Source organism: Crocuta crocuta, unplaced genomic scaffold, assembly GCF_008692635.1.
Source record: "Crocuta crocuta isolate KB4526 unplaced genomic scaffold, BGI_CrCroc_1.0 scaffold89, whole genome shotgun sequence".
Lineage (NCBI taxonomy): Eukaryota > Metazoa > Chordata > Mammalia > Carnivora > Hyaenidae > Crocuta > Crocuta crocuta.
The window spans coordinates 663,226-689,362 of NW_027551559.1; the positions used below are offsets into that span (position 1 = coordinate 663,226).

Genomic DNA, 26,137 nt, shown 5'->3' on the forward strand with positions numbered 1-26,137 from the left:
GAGATTGATAGAACTTTTTTTTTTTTTTTTCCTCTCTAATGTGCCATCTTTCATGCAGTCAGGTCTATTTTATCATTTATAATGATTTGACTATTGGGGCACCTGGGTGGCACAGTCTGTTAAGCGTCCGACTCTAGATTTTGTCTCAGGTCATGATTTCCTGGTTCGTGAGTTCAAGCCCTGCATTGGGCTCTGTGCTGACAGTATGGAGCCTGCTTGAGATTTTCTCTCTCTCTCTCTCTCTCTCTCTCTCTCTCTCTCTCTCTTTCTCTCTCTGCCCCTCCCCTGCTCCTGTGTGCACGTGCACGCACACACTCTCCCTCTCTCTCTCTCTCAAAAATAAAGTTAAAAAATAAATTACAAGTATTTCATTATTTAGTTTCATTCATATGATATAGGTAGGCACAGTTTCTAAACTGGGAATTTTTGAAAGGAAAATAAGTAAATTTTCTTATGGCTTAGAATTCCAAAAGAGGCTTCTGTCTCATTATAGCGCTCAACAATTTTCCCATCATTCTGTTTTTTTGTTTGTTTTTTTTTTGTTTTTTTTTTTTGTAAATATGAGACAGTATGTGTAAATTCTTGGTAGCCCTTGTACTCATGAGACGTGGGTCCACTTTGTATTTCCTTAGCTCTTCTAGCGAGTGAGTTATTTTTCCAGCCACTGGATGGCAGCTAATCTCCATTAGTAGTAAGATGTTTCCAGAGCCCCTCTTCCAGAGTATAGACTGTGCATCATTGAACACACTGTGCTTGAAAGGAAAAAAGAAAAGAACTCAACATGTAGTATCTCTGGATTAATCTCATTTTATTAACCTCTGCACGTAAGATTTTATAGGGCATAAGATTAAAATGCTCTAAATCTTGTAACTGGAATTCTGAAGATTCCTTTTCAAAAAGAAAAGAAAAAAGGCAGATAAACCTAAGCCTGTTGATTGCAGGCATAGTGCTCCTCTCATGAGTCTGTAGATCCATTATTAATAGTACAGCTTTACCATTTTGACATTCCACACTACAAATAATATTGCAACAACAGTCGCCTGTAAGGAAATGTTTGTAAACCTTAGCTGATTGCTCCGAGCAATGGTAAGCTGATGCTTGGTATACTGAAATTCATGCAAATGAATAATTCAGTTCACAGCATTCCAGTTTGCAATTCTATCCCATTTGATAATCACTCAGTAAAATGACAGTGAAAAAGAGCTCTGGCTTGTATATTTCAATGCAAGAAAAAATGTGAAAGCGGATCGTGGTGTAAACCTCATGCTTCAGTCTAGGCTAATAGAGGAAAATGGAGATGCAGAATAAGCAAGTGTACATCCTCCATTCAAGTAATGGAGGAAACCAGACAAAGTGACCCTTGTAGGAGGGGTTGGAATTTGGCTTTTATTCTCATTAACAATTCCTTGTACTGCATACCCCAGACACCACTATCACTATCTGTATCAACAAATTAAAAATAAAAACAACAACAATGGCACAGAAAAGGATACCTTCAAGAGGATTAAAAAATAGAGGTATTATTTAACAAAAAGAAATATCATTTTGGTTTATTACAGTAGAAGTGATTTAAGAAATGATCCCTTGGGACGCCTGGGTGGCTCAGTCTGTTGAGCGTCCCGCTTTGGCTCAGGTCATGATCTCGCGGTTTGTGGGTTCGAGCCCCGCGTCGGGCTCTGTGCTGACAGCTCAGAGCCTGGGGCCTGTCTTCGGATTCTGTGTCTCCCTCTCTTTCTGTCCCTCTCCTGCTCACGCTGTTTTCTTCTCTCTCAAAAAATAAAGCATAAAAAAAGATCCCTTGATCTATATTTAATGAGCATCTATTATGTGTCTGATGCTGTGCTAATCATGTTAGTCAAAGCTCTTGTTTTAAAAAAGATCCTAGTACAAATTATATTTCTAAAATGTAATTATTATTCAGGATGAAAATGATTAGATTCAAGGGATGAACAATAGAATTTCAGAGAAGGGACTCCTGAGACTCCAGAATTCCATAGAGGAAGGGACATGCGAACAGATTCTTGACACATGCATGGGACTGGGTCCTGCTCAGAAGAGGGGAGCGTGTTTCAGACAGACTCTGAAGGTGCATTTGGAGACCAGCTTGCATCCACATTGGCATGAGTGGGTGAGGGGTGATAGCTGGCACCCGGGCGTGTTTTTAGGGAAGAACAGGAAGTGGCCTGAGGCTCCTTCTTCCTTATTACACACTATTGACAAGGGCCTTTCTTCCCCTATGTATTAGAATAAAATTTTAATAACTTAAATAAGAGTTTTGAACTGAGGTTAACAAGATTTAATCTGTGTAAGAGTTGGAAAGAACTAATTAGGGAAAAAAGGAACTCCACATCGAATGCTTACCATTTGGAGAACTTTCTACAGAACAAACTTTTGTGATTTAAAAATGTTTTCCATTTCATTAATTTTCTTTAAAAAGAGAGAGAGAGAGAAAGAAATGTAATTCCTAAATGGGGGCGACAGTTTGGAGAAAAATTGCTTTCAACTATCATTCTCTTGGTGGTAATTGCCTTAACATTTTCTCTTCGGAGACTGCAGTTTTCAGCTTTGTGCATTTCCTGGATTAGAAAAGAATAGATTTTCTCCTACTGCTCTATATCACTCAATGAATTAATGCCTTCAACTTTTGTTTCCCCCCATTTTGTTATTATTATGTAATAAGCAATTTTTTCTTTCTTCCATTGTTTGGCTGGGAAACTCACTCAGCACACACTGCTCCCTCAGTCTGCCTTAGCCTTAGGGCTGATGGGTGGGTCCTAATTGGTTTCAAAATGATATTCTGGATAGCAAGGGAACTGGTGATGATGTGAAGGAGAATGTGTGAGATTTGGTTGGGAGGTGCTCTTCTTTTAGTCTTTCCCATAAGGAAGGAGGGAGACTGAAGTTCATGGGGGAGGTTCTGGGAGAGTGAGGGAGATCCAGGCTTAGAAGGTGGAGTGGCCATCCCCGCCTCGTTCAGAAAGTGGCAACCATACAATGCTGGGGGAGTGGTTCATGGGAAACAGGGAGACACTGCTCTTCTAGAATTTTCCATCGGAGCACATTCACATGTTCACACTTTGCTTTGGGAAAGGGGAAAGAAGAACATGAACAAGCAGAGAGGAAGTATTTTTTCCTGGCCTGCTCCAGCTCACTTTCAGGACACTTATCTCAGGAACATATTTCCCCTTATTTTCTTCTGTTATGAAAGGAAAATAAATAGTATAGACTTTAGTTAGCTTTTTAATTTTTCCCTGTAGTTTTTGGTGTGCGATTGCTCAAACCTTTCTTTTATTTTAAGTTTATTTATTTATTTTTGAGAGAGAGAGAGTGAGTGAGCTAGGGATAGGGAGAAAGAGAGAGAATCTCAAGCAGGCTCTACACTGTCAGTGCAGAGCCCCATGTAGAGCTTGAAGCCACAAACCATGAGATCACGACCTGAGCTGAAATCAAGAGTCAGATGTTCAACCAACTGAGGTATGCAGGCACCCCTTGCTCCTCCCTTTCTAAAAGTGATTTAAGGGGCACCTGGGTGGCTCAGTCAGTTGAGCATCCGACTTCGGCTCAGGTCATGATCTCACGGTTAGTGGGTTCGAACTCCACGTCAGGCTCTGTGCTGACATCCAGCTCAGAGCCTGGAACCTGTTTCAGATCCTGTATCTCCCTCTCTCTCTGACCCTCCCCTGCTTACACTGTCTCTATCTCTCAGAAATAAATAAAAATAAATAAATAAAAGTGATTTAAGCTAATTTAAAAACTGAGTTTTAGGAAACGTGTTTTCCTAAATTTTCAATCTTAGTATATAGTAAAGGTATATTTTTTATACATTGCCTCATCAGTTTCATACAGCCACGTGGATTCTTACGTACCTTGATATGTTCTTAAATTTAGTACTTTATTGTTGACTAATTCTAGTTTTATCTCTTTTGCTAGATTTAAACTTTTAATATCTTATATATATCTTTTAAATGTTTATTTATTTTGAGAGAGAGTGTGAGTGTGAGTGGGGGGGGGTGCAGAGAGTAAGGGAGACAGAATCCCAAGCAGGCTTTATGCCATCAGCAGTCAGCACAGAGCCCGAGGTGGGGCTCAGTCTCATGAACTGTGAGATCATGACCTAAGCTGAAATCAAAAGTCAGTCACTTAACTGACTGAGGCACCCAGGAGCCCCTTCATATCTTATATTTGAATAACATTGTGCTGGGCATATCAGAGAAGCTCAATAAATAGAATGGTGGTTGACTTTGGTGAGATTAATGAGCTATACTAAAAACAGTTTCTTAAAATATTTAACACTTCTTAAATCAGATCTAAAATACAGAATTAATTTCCTTACTGCATAGAAAAGGAATTATATCACTAGGTTTGATCCTTAGGGTCAATCTTTGTTACCTTTGCTTCCTATTGAAACATCAACCCTCCACATTTTTGATGGTATAATATTTGAAAGTTAAAACAATTGAAAGAAGGTAATTGTTCAAATTAATTTCATGTCAAATACTAAATCACCATGTATGGGCTACGTTTTCAAAAATCTTGCCTTGTTCTGGCCTTTGTGTTTTCATATCTGGTATATTTATATCCCCATGATAATTGAATTCACTTCAATCAATGGAAGTTGATTTATGTAATTAACTGTACCGTTTCATTTGGATATTTGAAACTACCTGGGGGTTACCTTTGAATACAAGGCCCAATGTTGACTGTTTTCAGTGGAAGAATTAGTAATAGAAAACCAGGAAGCTGGCGGTTCTTTGAAATGCAGGAACTAGATGTTGCACTATAAAGTATTGTTCAATGTACTTATGAGAGGAAATTTATGTATATGTTAATATTAATTGGGTCCTTTTATCTCTGCTGTCAGGAAAGTTGCTGTGCTGGTTTTGGTAAGAAGTAAGCATTGAAACTCATTCTTAAAGAAGCTTTGAAAGAACATTTGGTCTGCAGAGTGTTTATATAATTTAGTTTTGTTAGGAATAAAAACGAATTTATTCTTTACGTATGTGGTTGCTCTCTGAAATCATATTTTAGCATTTTTGCTGTGGAAAAAACACCAGTGTTTGAAATTTGCCTTGTGAAATTTATAGGTAGTAATGACATTTATTACAAATTATATTATGGTCTTTAAGAAAAGTGAACTACAGAAAACAGCAACAGGTAAATACATAGAGTTTTTTCTGTTTTCCTTGGTAATACACGTTTTGTTTTGTTAGTTGCAGAGTAACTCATTTGTAACTGTGGGTAGTTGGGGTTTAAAGACTTAATTAGCTCTTGTGTGAAGTTATAAATGGGACTGTTCTTCATTCATTGAAGAAATATAGCTGTGACAAGACAGATCCAGGCTTGGTGTCTAGGAGCTTGTAATGGTGGTCCGGGGTCACCAAAAGCAAAGTGTCTGAATGGGCATGGAGGAGGACACTTGTGGGGATGAGCACTGAGTGTTATGTGGAAACTAATTTGACAATAAACTATTTGTTAAAAAAAAAAAACAAAAAACAACAAAAGCAAAGTGTCTGAACTTCCCCTTGAACTCTGACCTGCCAACTGTTCTTTTTCTGCAGTGACCAAATCATTCTTGACTCTGGCTGGAAAATCTTCCTTTGACGTCTCCTCAAGTTTACCCTTAAGCATTTCAAATAGGGGCAAGACATTCTTTCCAGAAATTACTGCTTGGTTTCAGATGCATGGATTTTCTGTATCTGATCACATTCTTGGAGTCAAAAGTTTTTCTGCCTTACAAGTCAGTGCATCTCACTTTACTGACAAGACTCCTTGGCATGGTTGTGAGTGCCAACCATTGGGTACCATATTTATAAATGTCTTGGTTATGCTCATGGGTTTATATTTATGATAAAAATCATAGCAAGACGGGGTTGCAAAGTCGAGCTATCTTAAGTTGGGAAGTTCCTCTATCACGGCAGTTAATTAACATGCTCCCAACAGGGGGATGTTCAAGACCCTGGGCTGGAGTTATTTTTCGTCCCTTTAGAAGATGCCTCTTGAGTGATTAGCTAATAATCTCGAATATCAGGACCGATTTTACACTGAATGACATTTGTTCCACTTTTCTCTAAGTATTTCTCCATAGGAAAGGAACAAGATTTTGAAGTTTTCACATTATAATATTTTGGCACAAGAGAAAAGCAAAGAGGAAATACATGCAGTATTAAGTGAGGTTTCTTATGTTTGCTGGTGAACCTAACTCTTCTACCTTTTCCCCCCTTTTCAGCAAAAATAAGCACAACTATGATAATAACAGGTGCCCTCAATATGATCCCCCATTTGAGCCCTGGGCACTTGACCCTCATTTCTGCAGCTGGGGTCATGGCTTCCTGCAGGGCTGTGTGTGTCTGTTGCTGGGAGTCAGCGGGAACAGGTGGATGTGAGCTGAGGGGAGCTCCGTATTATGTATTGTTCCTAAACATCTTCAATCCCAGAGACCAGATCTTGTTAAGGGTAGTGACAGGCAATGAAATAGTTTTCTCCTAAATAAATACCCGTTAAACTAAATCAGANGAGGATTACAAGCTGGAGTTTTTATTGTTTTGTATTTGGTCCTGGTGCCCAGGAAGTCCATGTGGAACAATAGCACCTAAAAGGTAACAAAAAAAGTAAATATTTGCATTTGCTACTTTCACAAAGCAAAAATTATCATATTAGTTAAGGTTCTCTTCATACCTCTAATTGATACTGGTTTTCTGTTTACTCGGACCTTGCTTTTCTGAAACAACAAGTAATTAAGGCGTAGGATCATCCCCAAGCTGTTGATTATCACTGTAAACAGACTCTGATTAAAGAAGCACTATTTTTTTCAGTTGTGTGTGATATGATGCTGAAATTTTGATCCTAAACAAGGACTGACTCGGCTCACCAAGTGAGGCAGTATGGTCTGGAGAGGCTCAATGTGAAAATATAACCATGCTAATAAGCAGCCGACCACAAAGCCCAATGCTAGAAGGACTTACTAGAAGGAACGCTATGAAATGCACTTAAAACTTGAATTCTATATTTCTATTCAGAGTTCCTGAGCCTTAAGTTATGTTTGGGAGAAGAATCTTGTAAAACACTGCAGCATTATATACAAGAAATGGGTGTCATGGTCCAAGCAGCATCATTTGTTCAAGCTACCAGCATCTAGAATGGAAGAAAAGTTCCTATGGTGGGGCGCCTGGGTGGCTTAGTCGGTTAAGCGTCTGACTTTCGCTTAGGTCATGATCTCACGGTTCGTGGGTTCGAGCCCCGCGTCGGGCTCTGTGCTGACTGCCAGCTCAGAGCCTGGAGCCTGTTTCAGAGTCTGTGACTCCCTCTCTCTCTGACCCTCCCCTGCTCACGCTGTCTCTCTCTCTCCTAGAAATAAATAAAACAATAAAAAAAAAAAAAGAAAGAAAAGTTCCTATGGGGAAAGCAGCATATGAAAGCATATTAAAGATGTCCCAGCACTGCAATGGTAAAGTGATCAGCATCATTTCAGATGATTCCAGCGATATCAAAACTTCTGTAGTCTTTTGTATGCCACGATATTAGATTGTACATGTAGAATTCCTATTAAGACAACATTTCGGTAACTTTAAGCATGTTGTATGCTTGGGGTCCCAGTGGCAGAGATCACTCACTTAGGCCACGCGTTTTGCTGAGAGCCGGATGGTGCCTGCAAGATCATCTAGCCACCTGCCTCATGTTGTTCATAGGCGAAGAGGTGGCCAGCATGACTGGTGGTTCATCAATGTCATCCAACCAGCCAGTATGTGGGAGTCAGGATCAGAAGTGTGGCTTCCCTAGTGTCACAGCTCTTTTAGAATTTGCCTAGCAGGTTTTCTGGTCCTTACCAGAAGACTCCCCCACCCCCCCAAAAAATAAAGAAATGTGGCTCCCCAAATCCAGGACAACACTACTTCTCTGGACATAAGTCAAAGTGTCACCAAGGAAAATGAGAAATAGTGGAAGGATGTTCCTGAGATTCTCTTTCCGTTGGCGTGCGCCTCTCCTTTGCCCCTCTGCAAAAGTTCCTAATTCTTAAACTTGCACTTGAGAGGTATTGTAAGGAAAGACATGTAGAAGGTGCATTTAGCACGTAGCATCCCTCCTCCTCTGGTCTCCACCTGTAGAAATTGGATGTTCCGTTCAGTGTGTGCTTTCCTCGGAATGCATCAGCTTTCTGAATCCTCCTCTGCAATTTTTCCTGCCTTTCCCCCTTCCTCTTCTTTGAGCTTTGGCAGATGAGACTTTCAGAAAATGCATGCGTCTTTTTTCAGCTCTTGCTGCACAATTTCAACCCATGGAAATGGGGGCAAAAGCAACAGCCCATACCACGTTATTTGGAGCTTTTAAGATAATGTCTTTTTGAGGGGAGGCAGCTCAAATGATTGTTGAATGAATATATTTTTAGTTCCTTTTTATTATGAGTTTACTCTTCTGTTATGATTTTTAAAATTATGATAGACTCCAGAATAAAAGTACTGTTTTGGTCTTGCAGACACAGACGTTGTGTTTTCAAGATGAAAAGACCCATAGGAAAAGTATAGAACGAGAGCTTTATTTACATTTCTTCAGTCACCTAGTCTCCAAAATGTACTTTCTCCAGGTTCCCCTGCTCCTGTTTGAGTTATTATGGTTCTTCACTTTACCCAATCTTGACAAAATGGAACCCATCTCTGATCCCTGGGTCTTCTTTCCTCCATTACTGATGGTCAAATTCCATCTGTCTGTTTTTCCCATTCTTTCTTCAACCAGGATTTCTATATGGAAATAGCTTAAGGGTAGCAAAATGGAGGCTTTGCCATTTTATAAAAGGGTTTATAAATAAAAAGAGGGTTTGCCTCTTTTTATTTAGCTTGTTTGTTTGCTTTTTAAGTAGCTTGGGTGACTCCCTGTTTCCACCTCTCTATCAAATCCTTTATCTCCTCACACCCAGGATGCTGACTTCCGTCTTTCCGCATCCCAATCCTTTATGCATACAACTCTGGCATAACCGTCCTAAACAGAACTTTAACCAACATACTCTTCAGTGACTCCGTAATGCCCACAAGGGTCAGCTGTCTTCGGTGGACACCCATGCTTCAGCCTCCACATGCCTTTCAGAGATTCATCAGTCATGTTTCCTCACAGCTGTAGCATGAGACGGGCTCTTTCTGGAATCCCAACCTCTCTGCTTTGTTCATGATGTTTTCCCCATGTTATCCTATTTGAATCTTATTCTTCTTCAAGGCTTGACTTAAGCCCTACCGTCTCCAAGAGGTTTTCTTTGATCATCAGGTATCATAAAATTGGCCTTCATCTGGTCTAAGCCATCATCAGACACAAGACTTATCACTGTTTCGTCCACCAGTAAGATAGGAAAACAGCTGTCTTCAAATTAGGATGCATTGCTTTTCTAGAATTTTGATTTAATTGAAAAAAGTGTGCTGAGCCTTACTTACACATAGATAAAAACATCACCTGTCATCCTGGTGCATCCATACAAACATAAGTGCAATGAATTGGCTAAGAAATTTCTAAAACTTCTTCATGACAAGGTGTGACCCTTCTGGGATTCTTTCCATCCACCGTCATTCATTCTTGTAAGTTGTGATGTTGATGTTTTCCTCCATCTTCCCAGAAGGTGTCAGTGGAAGATTTTCAGAAAACAACCAGGACACACCTTCCTTCCTCAAATGCATCTTCAGTGGCATATTAACTAACGTCAGGTGCTGCTATGGCCTTGTCATTCCACCGGGAGTCACTAGTGAGTCTGCACAAAGTCTGGTAATGACAACCATGTCACAATGGTTGCCAACCGACGGCAGTTATAAGGGTACATATCAGATGCACCCAATTTCAATACAGTAAAAAGCTCAAAGAAGATGCAACTCACAGTGGATGACATATGGCCCTTTCTCATCCCACTGAACCCATTTGCCATTTTTATATGCTGCCCACTGTATCATTGTTTAGGAGGCCATTAAACTGATAAATGCATGTGATTCTGCTGCTCTCAGTGACGCATTCTTCGAGACGGAAATCTATGAAAAATGTGTAGATGGTAACTGATAAAACTTGGATCCATTCTTTCTTGGGACATACTCAGAAATCAAGACCAAAATTCCCAAATAGCTCCAGACTGGAGTTTGTGGGTTAGATTAGATCCCTTGGGAATTTGTCCCCTACCTTGCTTGTTGTCACTGGTTGTGACTATAATATGTTTGCAAATAAGAAATAATGTCACATTTTTCATTTCTGAAGATCCAGGAATTTTACGTATATTTAAGTCATCACAAGTTTCTTAGGCAGGTGGGTTTATTTCTAATGTGCAGTTTAGGAAACAAAAGCTCCGATGTCCTCTTGCTACAAGGGTACGGAGCTGGGATTTAAATCCCGGTCTGTCTGATCTCAGTGCTTATACTCTTCTATATTGCCACATGGTGTAAGTTGTACACGTAAGGGACACAAGGCCCGAGGTAGGTGACTCTCCGTAATTCAGGGGCAGAGTAATAAATACATAATTATAAATAGGATATCATTACAAATTGTGAAATGTGCCCTTAAAAAAGAAAATAAGGTGCAAGCTTCACCTGGATCTGTATTCTGAATTATTGCTTACATTCCTGAACACTCCGCCCCTGAATTACGGAGTGTACGTCTCACAACCGGTGAAAAGCCGTCATTCCTGCCTTTGTTGAGGGAAGATATTAAACAAACATCATAGTAATAACTATAGCTAACAGTTCTCAGTTAGCTTCCTTCGTTGGAGGGGATCCCTTAAGACACCTGCCTCTGCCTCGCCCAAAGGGTACCCTGTGAATTCAGCCACAGGGGTTGGAAGACTTTGCAGTTTGCCGTGAAGCTTTGAGAGAACCATGGTTATGCCTGCCAAACACAAAATGAGTGCCATCAGCCATCTGCAGGAATTTTTCCAGAAAGTAACTCTTCCCAAGGGATAATCTTGCAAATGGGCTGCTGGCATGAAAGTAGTGCCTGACACACCATTGGGAAGCGCCATGGAATGTAACTAATGAAAGATAAGCAGACATCTAATGAAGCGTAACCTCTGGCTAGAGGTTGTATGTTGACGGAGGATTCTCGGGACTGACACTAAGAGGCTGAGCAAAAAGGATGAGAAAACACTGCTATTTGCTGCTGACCTTTCAACCCTGCACAGAGGAGAATGATTTCTAGTCTAGACACTATCTTCATTCATAATTAGAACAGGAAACAGCCACTCACCAATACCCAGAAGACAATTTAAAAAATGTTCCATAAACAAACTCCAACTACCTATGCTTGAGTTCTTTGCTTACCAAATAATATTTAGATCTAAGTGTTGTCTCTTGCATTAAGCCTATGGAGGCCCCACCCGAGTACTGGTGTTGACCAGGCGAATCTTCTGAGTTCAGATACCAAATTAGCATCCAAATCAGCAGTAGGTGTTTCAAACCAAATTAGCATCTTGGTTTTCCAGTCAGTCTTGTAAGGTTAGTTAGCAGAATATTGGTAAGATGAGTCCCCTATTTCCTGATTATCCTTGGGATTTGAGCTCCTGAGACTTGAACTCCAAGGACTAAATCCTGGATTTAACAATGCCCAACCTTACATGTCCAGTTCTTTATTCATCCCGACGAGAGAAATTGAACCTCTCAAATCACGTTGGCCATAGTTTCCCATTCATGTCTTCACATTAAGGATGATCATGATGTTTAGTCACATAGAATAAATTACCTTGGTTTATTTATATGTGCAACTGTGTGAGCAAAAGTAATTTACGGACATCATTTGCCATTTGCATATGAAATAGTCTTCTGTTCTTTATGGGGAAAAATGGCTCCTCTGGGTCACAATTAGCCTATCTGACAATTAGTCACAATTAGTCACAATGTTGGCAGTTAATCGTGCACACAAAGTTGTTTAGTCCAAGTAATACTGAGCTTCTTGACTTGAGCAATTCATTCAGAGTGGCTTTCTCTGCTTTCTATTCTGATATGGTTTAAAGTTTCTCACTGTTCAAGGAAATCATTGAAATACATCTGTTGACTCCAAGCTTACTGTTGGGCAGTGCATGGAATTCAACGAACATTAGAAGTGATGTAACCAAGCAGTTCAAATGCTTCGATTGGTTGATAAAACACAAGTGAGAGGCACAGTGCACTGTACGGATGTAAACAGTATTGCCCTAACGACCCAGGCTTCGGAGCAGAGGAGAGGCCCAAAGGGGGAGACTTTAGGAGGAAATAGGTGCAATTTTAATTTTTATTCTGTGCATATGGTGAATAATACATGCCAAGTGGAAATGTGAAGGTGAAGTTCTGGTCCTCCAGAGCAGAGTTCACTTGAAAGCCTGTTGGATGAGGAGCAGGCTTCCAGGAGGTGCAGGGTCATTTAGGGAGAGGTCTGGCCACTGGGTACGTGGAACAGATAGATAGCTGCGATGTTTCGGATCGGGAGGAGACAGCTCTGGAAGCAGAGCGTTACCCGCGTTCTGACGGTAAGGAGCTGCTCTCTGTGAACTTGCATGTGGGTCTTGGATTATCATCTTTCACACCCATGTGGAAAAGTACCTAGAAACATTTCAAACTTATATCGTGATGAATTTGTGAGAAATGTGTTTGTTTACTAATTTGGGGGTAGCTCATAATGTTATGTGTTGATGTTTCAAATACAAAAAAAAAGGGACTGTATCTTTTGGCTGCTGCCTGCATTATAACTACCTGTAGAAATACATGCCTGCATTGGGGCGGCGGGGGGGGTGGGAAGCAATGCTTGTCTGAGGGGGAAAAACACATTCAGGGGGTTTTGGTGACTTTGCGTTCTTTCAGACCTGGATGCTGATGCTGGTGATGGGAGAGGTTAAGGCAGATTCTAGAGTGCGGGTTTTCTAGGCTCTTTGGAATCAATTCCCCGTCCTGTAGGCCTGGAAATGAGGTCACACAAGGAGGCGCCTTTGGAGTCATATTGAAGAATGAGCTTCCAGGGAAGAGGGCTCAGCTCAGCAGTTTTTTATTATGCAAATGCAGAGAGCGGTTTGGAACCTCTTCCTTTGCCAATTAATGTCAGGGGAAAATGGAGGTCGCTCTAGGACCCGGTTCTTCTAGCCAAGCCCTGGAACTGGTTTGCCTGCAAGCACCCTTTTTTTTAAAAGACCAAATGCCAGCAGCGCCTCCTCTGAGAGGCCCTCCCAGCACTTTGCCTCTGCATCTGCTGAGGCACCCTGGTCACATCGCTGCAGTGAAATGACATTTGTCCACATATCCCCTTTCCTCACTAGATTGTGAGTCCCCGGAGGACAGGGATGACAGACAGCCTTCTCCTAGCAGAAGCCTGGTGCGGGTACACCTTCATTTTATGCTTGGTTAACAAAGCGAATGAATTAAACTTCTCAGCGAATACCTCACTACCGAGTCTTTAATGTTAAAATCAATGATAAAAATCTTGACTATGACTAATGAGTTATATTCTTCTTTGGCATGAGCTACTGTTTGGGACGAAGCTTTTTTAGGGGGTTCATTTATATATCCCGGGGGCTGGTTCTGTTTGCCCCTCTGAAGAATGAGATGAGAAGAATTTCCTCAAGTTCTTTCCGCCGTTTTGGAACATCTTAGGAGGCCTGATGAGAGCAGCACTCCTGAAACGACAAATATGTCTGGAAGGCCGTGGTTCAAAGCCACTTTTGCTGGCTGTAAGTGGGGGTCTCCCCAGAGGGAGCACACAGCTCTTCTTAAAATTGAGGGTGTTTATGCTGGAGATGAACCTGAATTCTATCCCCGCAGGAGATGTGCTGATGTGTACAGAGCTGAGAACAACACAGTGACCCCTGGTGGCAAAACGAATAAAAACCGTAGCAACCTGGGAAAAAGGAACTCAGGCTCACGGAAGCAGTGGCGTGGTTAGTGCCAAATTCCGAAGCAACCTTGCTGCTAAAGCCATTGTGATGCTGTTCCCCCCCCCCCCAGCAACAAGGATTTAAACTAACTGAGAAGTAGATAAATGTGTAGATTAAAGAGAGAGAGAGAGAGAGAATTGCTTCAATAACTTTGCAGTGTCTTGTGTAAATAATCACACATTTTCTATATAATGCACTGATATGACAGTTTACTAAATTACAACTTTGTGACCTAAAATAATCAATGACAAGATTCCAAAGCTACTTAACATAAAAACTATAGTTCTCGATGTCCATAACCTTGGCCTGGAACTTTCACTGCAATGATGCTGTATTTGAACTAGGTTATTGTAATATAAAAATTGACTTGATCCAGATTATACCTAGAATTAAAACCAAAAGTACCAGAAGCTTCTGGGGTTAGAAAGGTGACGCCGTACATCCTTTCTGTTGTCTAATAAACACAAATGCTTTTCAATGAAAAGACATGAAATAATTCTGTGTATATTCACCCACTTACTTACAAAAATATGGCCCAAATATGTCTGCCTTCTTTCTGCTTTTCTTATGGAGGAACAATGCTTAGTGCCGACTTAGTACAACAGACATGAGTTCCAGACTTGGGGATTCTGTTTTCCTTTCCTTCCCTAAAATGAAACTGAAATAACATTTTTGCTGGTTGACTTTGTTGACTTTTAGACAAAAAAGCTTGTAAGCTTTATGACTTCAAGCTTTATGACTTGTAAGCTCTGGACTTCAATTTACCTAATTGCAAAGCTGATTTTCAAATGGAGAACAGTTCTCTCCCACGCTCCAGGGATATATGTTGTTCATGTTTTGCACTTATGTACTTGTGCTGCAGAATATCATTGCTCACTGCATTTCAGATGGCTAGGCTTCCCTACACAGTGATTCTCGAGGGCATGGAGACTGTGGGGGATGAGAGGACTCAGGTGCCTCTGGGGAGGCACAGTGCCTTCCCCTGCTGAGAAGCTCTGCTGGGAGGCTGCCATTGTTCCCTTGGGAGTGCGTGGGGAGAAACCAAGACAGAAAAGAACCTTTGCTCTCAGATATCTTTTGAAAGCTTAAAGGGTGTGGGTTTTGTTTTCCTGGGGCAGAACAGCCAATCAGGCTTCCGTGTCCTCTGTTCATCAGGCCCAGGCATGTTTGGCTGGTGAACACGTTTCATATATACAATACAGTAGACAAAATGAAAACAATTCCCCTGCAGAGGGGAGGTGAGTGGCTCTAGGATTTAGCTGGGGAGGCGGGAGGGGACAGCCTCTGCTTGTTAATACACAGGTGAGTATTGCTGAGCCTGAGCAAGCTAGTGCTCCAGATGCCCACATCATAATCACGTCGTAGCCAGACCCTGGGAAAGTGTGGCCAAGTGCAAAATCCATCCAGTCAGCAAATAATCTGTTGGATGCCTACTTGTGCCGGGCATTGCTGTGGTCTGTGATCAGGAATTGCAAGAGCACTTCCAGGCCTCATGAAGATGAGAGCTGAAACTAGTTGTAACTATCAGTTTTTGTACCACACCAGTAACAAGAAGGAAAAAAAGAGGTCTAGGGTTGGAAGGATCCCACGCTTATGCCCTTGGACTTTCTCTGTTAAGTTCCTCCCTCAACTGAGAACCTGGTCATACTAACCAATCATGATCAGTTCATAAAATGATTTCCTTTGGGACACTGTTCTGAGGCTGAGCTGCATGTTAGAACTGCCAAGGGAGTTCTTGAGAAGTACTAGTGTTCAGTCCTCCTTGGGGGAAGATAAGTCAGAGTGTTGGAAAAGGGGCAGGAATCAGTATTTTATAACTACCTAGGATTCTTGTTTTTAACTGTTTTTTTTCTAACTTTGAGAGAGAGAGAGAGAGAGAGAGAATGTGCACATGCAAGTGGGGGGCAGGGCAGGGAGAGAGGAAGAGAGAGAGAGAGTCCCAAGTAGACTCTGTGCTGTCATCGCAGAGCCCGACAACATGGGGCTCAATCTCATGAACCATGAGATCATGACCTTGACCCAAACCAAGAGTAGAACACTAACTGATTGAGTCATCTAGGCATCCCCGAAGTCCCCATGATTCTAATGAGCGGCCAGCTTTAAGTTTATTGTGATGAATAAGGGGATTTTTGAATTTCATCCCTGTGCCGTATGAAATGTGAATGGTACCATTATATATATTTTAGCTTGGGGGTGAAATTATATGGCTACTTGAATTATATGGCTCCTGCTGCCAGGGGGAACTCTTGGAATTCCACAAGAGAGGTATTCCTGATTTGGAGTAAAACCACTGTGGGTAGGAGGGAAGATAGATCATGAGGTCATGTGAAGGTCCACTAAGGACCTCCGATCAGATCCCAAAATTCGGTGTGCAGAAAACAGACTGTAAGGCTGGATGGTGGAATGTCTGGGGCAGAGAAGGCTGTGGCGATGGGGATATCCCTACAGCAGGTTTTGGATCGATTTGGGTGAAAAACCCACATGAAGTAAAATGTGAAGAGAGTATCTTTCATTGGCTTGGAAAGAATGACAAATAAGAGAGCCAGTAAATGGAGAGAGTCCTAAGAACTCTAGCGGAAAATAGACAAGATTCCAGAGCTTACTCTCAGAACAAGAAGATTGAGGGGAACGTCTCAGTTTAAGTGCTATCTCTTTGCAATGGAGGGGAGTGTAGCTCTTGTTGAATAAAGGAGGACTTCACTGTAGCACCTGCTGTGAGTGGGATTAGCCACCGTGGAGTGTCTTTCCCTTCCAGAAACCACTTTGCTGAAGTGCTTTTCAGGTAGGAAGGAGGTATAGTGTTTCCTCTACGTCCATGACCCTTCACCGGGAGAGACGAAAGGAAAGGGGGTAAGAAAGGGCAAGATGGAGAAAGTACACTTAACAGTGGAGAGTTGCTAGGTTGTGGGTCTCCCAGCTGGTTAAAGGGCAGGTTTGGATGTTCCAGGAAGCACCGCAGAGCAGCCTCTCTCGGAGGAAATGGGGTCCTATGGGGTAAATGAAAACACTGGAAGACAAAGAGGAAGGCTCTTCTTTGTTGGAAGACATGGAAAGGGAGCTGACTTTGTAGGGAGGGCTCTACATGGAAGTGAGCAGGAGAACTACTTCCCTCAGTTTTTGTAATTCAACACATTTAAGTAGGACGTAGGCTAAGTGAGCCTACATGTTTACTGAGCCTACATGTTTGCTGTAAAGTGGTATAGTATGGAGAACTATAATTCATACTAGTGGTAGAGTTTTGTGCAGTTGTTTATGCTTGAGACATAACAGCATTGAAGACCCAGGAGCTTATTGACTGAATTCTGAGCCTGTGATCATGGACTCAGACAGACTGAGCTAGAATAATTTGTTCCAGCCCTTCATTACTTGAGACTGACTTGTAAATGATTAATTTGGTTAATTTATCCACTCATTAGATAATCAATTGAGGCTCTACTATGTCCCAGGTACTGTTCTAGGCATGAGGGATATTGCAAAAATTATCATAGAAAACATCCCTCTCTGTGGAGCTGATAGTCTTGCAGGGACGAAGAAATTCAGTTGATATTTACTTTATTTTAACCTGCAAGAGATAAGAAGAATCAGGCTATATGTATGGCAGATTACCAATAATGAGGCATTGCAGAAAGCTGGGCAAACACTTTGGGTAATTTCTCCTTCTGCTCATGGATTTGCCTTCATTCATCCGTAGTTGAGGAAGCTGGTAAAAAGTGAAGCCAAATGGCCTGAGATGATCAAACCCATGTCCTTGGCCTCTTTGGTACTATGTTTCATCAGGTGGTTAATTATGTGTGGACTTGAGATTGATTTGGAGAGCCAAAGAAGAATCAGTCTTAGATGTATTTGGTGATTTAAGATAAGGAGTAAGTCACCTGTAATTCATAGACTTACATCATTTCCCATTATCTCCAGGGGAGATTGAAATCTAGATTATACTCTCCTCTAACCATGTTTGATACATTGCTGTATGCATCTGTATACATAAAAGAAGAAAACACCCAATTCAAGAAAATAGAAAAATATTCATCCAAACATATGCAACAGACCCTCATTAAAACAGACTTCCTCCTCTTTCTCACATTCAGACCTGCAACAAGGCTAATCATGTCACCTAGGAAAACTTTTTTGTTTTAAAAAGCAAAGAAATAAATTTTTTGGCTGAAGAACCCATTCCTCTCCCCATACGCTTCGCCATGCAAAGGCATCATACGAAGACGTAGGTTTACAGTATGACATAGATGAAAGTGAAGTTGTTCAGGCAGAAGCAGCAACAAGTGGGGAAAGCATGGAGCCCAGCCTGCTGGCTGCCCAGGCAGGGAGGCCACCTTCTAGCACTTGTAGGCGTTGAGGGTGGGAGGTTACCATTTGCTGAGACACAGGAGTGTAATGGGAGAGCTGGACACAGGGCATGCCAGCTGGAAGCCAGCTGGGCACCAGTGCATCCTGGTACTAAAATGTCACTGGTATAACTCAGAAATCGGTGCCAGTTAACCCCAGTTTCTACCCACAGCTCATTCTATAACTCATGCAGTATATATGGGGACACCGCCCAAGAGTGCTCTAGATAATTCTTGGGTGGAAATGTAAAGAAAACATGTTGATGGAATATCAGTTTGAATGGGTGCAAAACTCTTAGTTGCCTGGGACAAGCACCTCTTGGCCTCGTCCCGCAAACCTACCCGGGCTTGACTCTGAGCCCAGCTCTTAGCTTACGTACTTAGCTGTGTGCTTTTGGGAAATTGTTAATGGTTCATAGTCTCAGTTTCCTGGTGTGGAGGTAATACTGTCTGCTTCATAGGGCTTTTGTGACAATTAAACCCAAGCACAGTAAGCAAATGATGACCAGCAGAGCCACAGCTAGCAATGCAACCAGGGCAAACAGAGCAAAATGTACTCTGACACCTTCAGAGAGTTGGGGAAAAGGGTGTCCCTGTGCACAAAGGGGCTCCTAGACCTGACATTCACTTCTGGCCATCATGGCATCTATGGGGTAGACCTGGGTCTGAGACAAACCTGGCAACAGGGCTGGGCTTTCTCAGGGTAGAGGGAGTTTAAACATTTGTAGAATTAAAAAAAATTATTATTGAAAAGATTTGTGCCTACTGAATTTTGATGTCCAGGGTCAGTGCCTTGGTCATGCCATATTAATTCAAGTGCCGGTTGACAGTATTATATCAAGACTGCTCCCACTTTTATCTTCACAAATACCTTTCAGATTTGGACTTGTATCTTCAGTTTTCAGATGAGAGTAAGGTCTCTCACACAGTTGGGGATTACCAATCTGGAGCCAAAGCGAAGTGTGCACGGTCTCATGTGTATAAGCACGCAGACTTGCACTTAAAATAGAATTAAAAGGCAAAAGTTGGTATAGTGTATTAAAAAACATTGGATGGGTAGGCTTGTCACGAGAAAATGTTGCAGAGACCTATTATGAAACCTCACACATTGGGTCTTTGTTGGGATTTGTATTTTAAAATTTCAAGTCTCTAGTCTGTGTTAACTTTAGAACCAGCGAGGAGCTCTGACAGCAGAGAAGGTAATGGTGCTTAGCTATCATCTAGTCCAATGCTTTTTTTTTTTAAATGTTTATTTTTGAGAGAGAGAGAGTAGGAGAGAGAGAGAGAGAGCATGAGCAGGGGAGGGGCAGAGAGAGAGAGAGAGAGCGAGGGAGACAGAGCATCATCTGAAGCAAGCTCTGCACTGTGAGCAGGGCTTGAACTCACAAACCTTGAGATCATGACCTGAGTTGAAGTCAGACGCTTAACCCACTGAGCCACCCAGGCGCCACCATCCAACACTCTTGAGTCTGCAGTTCCGGCAACTGAAGCCTGGAGAGGCTGACTGACAGATACAAGTGACAGAGCTGGGACAGGAACCTAAGCCCAGGACCAGGGCTCATTTGTCCACACAGCATTGTCTAGTCTTGAACGCAGCACTTGTTTCTTGTGAGCTAGCACGTTAGTAACTCTCTCTTCCAAGGATGGCAGTGACATAATTTGCCGCCACATTGCAGAAATGTTTTACTACTTTCGAGATTTCCATGGACGTTGAATAGGTTTNTGGTGCTTGTTATGCAACACAAAACAATTTCAGCGTGACTCCTAATAAAACATTCCGTTGTCTGTCTCTTGCCATCTTAATCCCTCCCCAACTGCCTTCCATGTTTCAAAGACCAACGGAACAGCGGGTCATCTGACTGCTCGTTGCTGCCATTCCCTAGCAGCCAGAAAGCTACAGGTCTAAGTTTACGGGCCGACAATGCCCTGGTCTGGTCACTAAATATTTGTTTGATGTTACTGACTTCTTGTGGTAGTAAAAAAAAAACAGTTCCCTCATTGTTCAGAAAAGATAGAACCATCAGTTTATGCAAGAACACGTTCGTTGCTTAACATGCTTTTTAGGTGCAGCTCTGAAAACACTGACTTTAAAAACACATTGATAATTCGCTTTGAACACATGCCACTTCTTTGGAATTTTTTCCCCTCTGTGATATTTAAGTAAAAATAGAATAATTAGCGTTCTGTTTTAAGGACCAATCGCTCCTTTCCTCCACTAGAATATACATTTATATATATGTATATATATGTATTTTTTTCCCCTTTGGAGTCTTGCAAAATCCGCTCATAGAGAAGGTGTTGCCATGGCAGAGTCTTATTTAAGTTGCTTTATTCTTCCGAAGGCTTCAGTTGCTTTACATCCTGACTCTCCTGGTTTTCTAGTTCTTTTCTTTCTTTGTCTCCCCTCAGCGTATGCCACAAGATGGTTGTTTTGATGCCTGCCTCCGGCCTCCCCTGGTACCCACCGCGTCCTCAAGCTGCTGAAGCCATTTGGTACAAACCCAGAGAGTTCACTTGGAAAAGCACTTTATTCCTTCCTGCCAAGCAGGAAGAAAACAGGCTAGACAACAGGACATCCTCCTTGTTTTAGCCACATTGAAAGAGAGATTTAAATGTGCTTCTGTCTGGGGCTCCCGGGTGGCTCAGTTGGTTAAGCGTCTGACTTCAGCTGAGGTCATGATCTCACGGCTCGTGAGTTCGGGCCCCATGTCAGGCTCTGTGCTGACAGCTCAGAGTCAGGAGCCTGCTTCAAATTCTGTGTCTCTCTCTCTCTCTGCTCCTCCCCTACTCACATTCTGTCTCTGTTTCTCTCTCTCTCAAAAAAATAGACATTAAAACAAACAAACAAAAATAAATTTGCTTCTGTTTGATGTTTATGGAATGTACACTTTGTGTCAGGACCTGGGTTAGTTCCTATGGAGAGAAGTGGCAAGAAAATAGATATATTATAAAAATTTCAAATCCCTAATAGCTCCTCCTTCCATCTCCAGCAGTCCCCTCAGGTTCTGGAAAACAAATGTTAATTTTATGGGTCCAGGGATGGCCTTTGAAGTTCTCTGAAATCCCCAACCTTTTCCTCTTCACTGTTTTTTAAGTTTGTGTGTGTGTGTGTGTGTGTGTGTGTGTGTTAAAAAACTCTTCCTTGACTGTAAATTCCCCACTATCTACTAATACCACACCTCTTTCCTTTATAGTCAAGTTTCTGGAAAGAATAGTATATTTTCAGTATCTTTGTATCTCTCTTTTCTCAATCATCTTTCTCTCAAGCCTCCATCCATTTGCTTTCTATCCAACCAGTGAAATTATTCTACAAGGATTACTTTGCTACCAACTGCTGCATTACAGACCACACGAGGTCATAATGACTCACAGTAGCAACAGCCGTCTATTACTATCTCTCTTGAGTATATGGATGATTGGGCTCAACTGGGTGGTGCTGCTTCAAGTGGCATTGGGCTGGGTTGCAATCATCTGTAGGCTCGACTAGGCCAGAATGTCTGAGATAGCTTACTTACACGGGAGGAAGTTGGTTCTGGGGTGTTGGCTAGGTTGTCTGGGGCTATTGACTGGAATGCCTTGGTTTTTCTTCTATGTGGTCTCCCCATGTAGCTTGTACTTGTCGCAGCATGGTGGCTGGGTTCCAAGGGAGCACTTCCAAGGACAAAGGCAGAAGCTGGAGGTCTCCTAAGGATTAGCCTAGGCAGACTTACAGTCTTACTTTTCCCCATGTTCTTCTGGTGAAAACTGGTCACAGGGCCAGCCACATTCGAGAGGAGGAGAGGTTAATGGCATGATCATATTGGTAAAGAGCTGTGGGATTCTATAGCCCGTCTTGTAAACACAGTTCATTACTAAGATTACCCTAACTGACCCAACTGCTCCTCTATAGCATTGGCACTATTGGCTCTGTGGTTTATTGGTGGTGCTGCCTTCTGGTTCCTTTTCTGCCTGTCTGCCCGCTGTCCTCAGTCGTCTCCATGTGCTATTCTTTCCCTCCTTGCTCTGGCATATTGGTGTTTCCCGATATTCTTCACTTCTTGCTCTTCATTCTCCATTTCTTTCTTAGAAAATCACATCTGCCCTCATGGTTTAAAGTTTGATTTATTCATTTGACAGGTATTTATTAAATAACTAGCATGTACATACCACCAACTGGATGAAAGATCTGATAGTATAATTGTGCAGGTTGTGCGTTGCACAACCCCAAAAGATGCCATCTTGACTGTATCTGTCTCTCTCATATCCGTGATTCTCAGCAGAAGTGATTTTGTCACACACAGGACGTTGGGCAATGTCTGGAGACATTTTTCATTCTTACAACTCAGAGGTAGGGAGTTACTGGCACCCAGAAGGAAAAGACCAAGGGTGCTGCTAAACAGCCTGCAATGTGCAGGACCACCCCTCACAATTAGAAAGATCTTGCCTGTAATATCAACTGTGCTGCATTGAGAACCCGTATCTACATCTGTATCTACAGTGCAACTTCCCCTTGAGTTCCAGAACCACATTCCCAATGGTCTGTGCATCCCAGGCTCTGGGAATGCCACCATAACCCACCTGACTGGCTTTCCCACCTCCAGGCTTGCGTCGTTCCAATCCACATTCCACGCAGCTGACAGAATGACTGATTTTTGATGGACAGCTAGCATCTCCCCTGATTTGAAACTCATCAGTGATTCTCCATGGACTTCAGATAACATTAAAACTCCCTAATGTGGTTCACAAGATACTTTATGATTGGACTCCTTTCTGATTTCCTATTATATCTTTCTAGTCCTTTTTACTTCAGTCACCCTGGCTACCCTGTGGTTTCCAAAGTGTGCTGTGCTTTCCCATGCCTCTTGGCCTTTGCACGTGCAGAATGCCTCTCTTCCGGGAGTGTGGCCAACTCCCCTTCAACTCTAGGCTCAGCCCCAGGCTGGAGTGGAGGATCCTCCTTTTTGCAACTTCTGTGAAGACTCATAAATGCCCCTGCATTTATCTGATGCCACTGTGGCAACCATGATACCATCCTGTAATATTTACATTTTCTGCTCACATCCTGCCAAACAGGCTATGAGATTTTTTGACGTCAGTGGGTAGCATTTGCCTCTACGGCACTGGTACGTAATTGGGGTTTAATAAATGCATGTTGAATAAAAGAGGGGCCACCTTTTCTATTCCTAGTGGTGCTCATTGACATTAAAGGCAATATACTTAATTCAAGAAATGAATTGGATGCTGAATGTCTACCAATCATAGGCAGAATGGTTGAATAAATTATGGTACATCCATATTGTTGAATAGTTTGCAGCTATCACACAGGTAGGAATAGCCTGCATTAAAGCAGAAAAAGGTCTGTGGTGTATTATTAAGGGAAAATGCATGAACAGTTTTATGGTACAATATACAGATGTGTGTATACATTTGCATATGTGTGTTTGAGCAGAGTGCATTTGGAAGGATATGCTTCGAACTGCCCACATTGGTTTTATTGAACATGCCTTAGTATTGTAATTAACAATCAGTTTGGAAGTAAGCACTAGTATTCAGAAACCAATTTCAAGACCAGATATGAATCTGTTGACAAACAATAAAGGTAGGAGATGATGTGGAAGAATATTACTTTAAAGGCTTAGGGAATGCTTACAAAAACGGGGATCTCTTTTTTCATGTATCTGTTGAATGTTTATATATGCATAGAAATAAATCTAAAGGTTTAGAACAAAACAACTGCTGTGATAATTTCTGGACGGCAGATGATTTTTATTTTTTTCTTTTAGCTTATCTGTATTATGCAATCTCAAAACAATGAGCACACCTTCTTTTCATAACAGAAGAACATTATTTCTAAAAATGGAAGATAACACGCAAAAACTGGTACCATTAAGGTGTCTGTTATGTGAATTCTCAGGACCTGAAAAAGGCAACAATCTCATGCAGTTATTACAAAATGAATACATTTGAGAGCATAACCTTTTTGTTCCTTTCTTACAGCAAAGACTGAAGGAAGAGAAGGAAGCCAAACGGGCCCGTTTGGATGGTAGGCATGACTACGTATTTGCAATTGTAGCTTCCTGCGTGGACCTGGACAAAACTGAAGTGGAAGACGCCATTCTTGAGGGGAATCAGGTGAGATGCATCTGAGTTCTCACTGACTTGGTTTTGGAGGGCACAGAGAACCTGCTGACCTCTGTCCGATGGCAGGACCTGTGCTTGGCTGTAGAGGAGGGTGTCTGTTCTAACATGGACAAGAGTCCTTTCTGACCATACAGGTGGTGGCAGATGGACCATAGGACTCTCCAGCTCTTCATGTTGAATGGGGGTACTTAGAGCTGTCATGTAAGTCCCATGGTTCTGACAGCAATGTCTGCATGTTTCTGAACCCAGTGGAGGTGGGTCCAGGTGCCATCTTGGAACTTGAGGTTGGAGAATGGAATCGTACCTCAGCTTCTGATTTATCTTGTCTTGCAGTTATCCTGTCCTAACCTGGGGGATTTGAATTTTGGCAGCTGAATCTGTTTTCTGTGGTTCCTAAGCCTGACTTCCATTTTCTGCCATGATTTCCCTCCAAAATCTGGGGTGTTACTTGATTTTGGGGAGGGAAGGTCAAAATATGGGAGGATATAATTTCCTGAGCATTGAGGAAGGCATATCAGGAGCCCTATGATGGTTCCTGAAGGTTTTTTTTGTTTTGGTTTGTTTTGGTTTATTAGGTATAAAGAGAGAGAGAGAGAGGGAGGGAGGGAGAGAGTCCTTTCTGTTGATAGGGGTGGCACACTATTGAGAATGCTTTTTAGTGGTATGTCAGTAAATGTTTAACATTGCTCTGGCTTTGAGCAAGAGGGCAGAGGGGAGCACTATATTCAGTCTGTTGATTCTGTAGTGTTAATACTGCCACAATGGCTGATTCCAAACTATGAACGTGATGCTACTAAAGCCTTAGCTAGAAAGGGTTGTGATCAATTGACTGTCATGAACCAGTATGAGCTGGCTCCAGTACTCCACTGGCTCTGTTTCTTCCTGCCACGTCAGTCCGGTGGGATCAGTAGGAGTCAGCGGAACAGTGAGCAGTGGACAACACTAAAAAGGCTAAACTGCAGGAGGAGTTAATAAGAGATGAGGAAATGCCCTTCTCCTCTTCCTTCTTTTCCTTACAGCTAATGCTTGTTGAATATTTACCAGGTGTCAGTCTCACCTAAGTGACTTTTCATCTATTATCCCATTTAATTTTCATGATGCCAGGAGGTAGATAATATTATTCCTCCAAAATGGACACACAGAAGGAGACAGAGTCACTTAACTGTTTCAGTCTTGGAGAGATTGTTCCAGAGGTGAAATGCTTAACCCTACCCCACTTCCTAATTCAGACATCTGGATTTGGGATCAGGCAAGTGGTATAAATGAGTTTATGTTCCGAACTAGAGGAAGCCCAGGTCAATCTGTTGTGTCATATTTAGGACCAGGAATATCAAAGCCAGGAAGTTGAAAGAAAATATCCTGGCTCAGGCCCCCAGACAAAGTAGAGGGGCAGGAGTTTCACTGTTGGCCTATTGGAAGTATCTCCTTCAAATTCTTGGCTTGGAAGTTGACCTGAATGAGGGCATCCCAGCCAGCCCGACAGCATTCTCAATCAAAGAAGAGTCATGAAGGAAACAGGGCAAGTTGCTCTCCCTTATATATAATAGTTTTATCTATAATATGGTGGCTATTGGAGGGGGCTTATTTTTTCCACACTTAAAGTTTCAGGCTAGATTTTGTCATTTGAAAACATCTTACTTTAAATTGTGGTAGTAATATAGAATGTAAAGTTTACCATCTTAATCATTTTTGAGTATACAGTTGAGTAGTGTGAAGTTTGTTCACAGTGTTGTGTAACCAATCTTGAGATCTCTTCATCTTGCAAAACTGAAAATCGATACCATCAAACAACAACTTCCCTCTGCCTCTCCCACCCCACGGAATCTTCCACTCT

General features: G+C 42.0%; 1 protein-coding gene and 1 non-coding gene across 2 annotated transcripts in view; both read left to right on the forward strand.

Moving 5' to 3' along the window:
* Positions 1-26,137, forward strand: part of DNAH5 (dynein axonemal heavy chain 5) — a 252,750-nt gene that overhangs the window by 24,821 nt on the left and 201,792 nt on the right. Inside the window, 1 exon segment of the mRNA XM_077749426.1 lies at positions 24,160-24,294. Within this exon segment, the coding sequence (XP_077605552.1) occupies positions 24,160-24,294 (135 nt within the window).
* Positions 7,774-7,835, forward strand: LOC144219467 (U7 small nuclear RNA). Its single transcript, XR_013331428.1, has one exon. It is a non-coding gene; the product is annotated as a U7 small nuclear RNA (small nuclear RNA).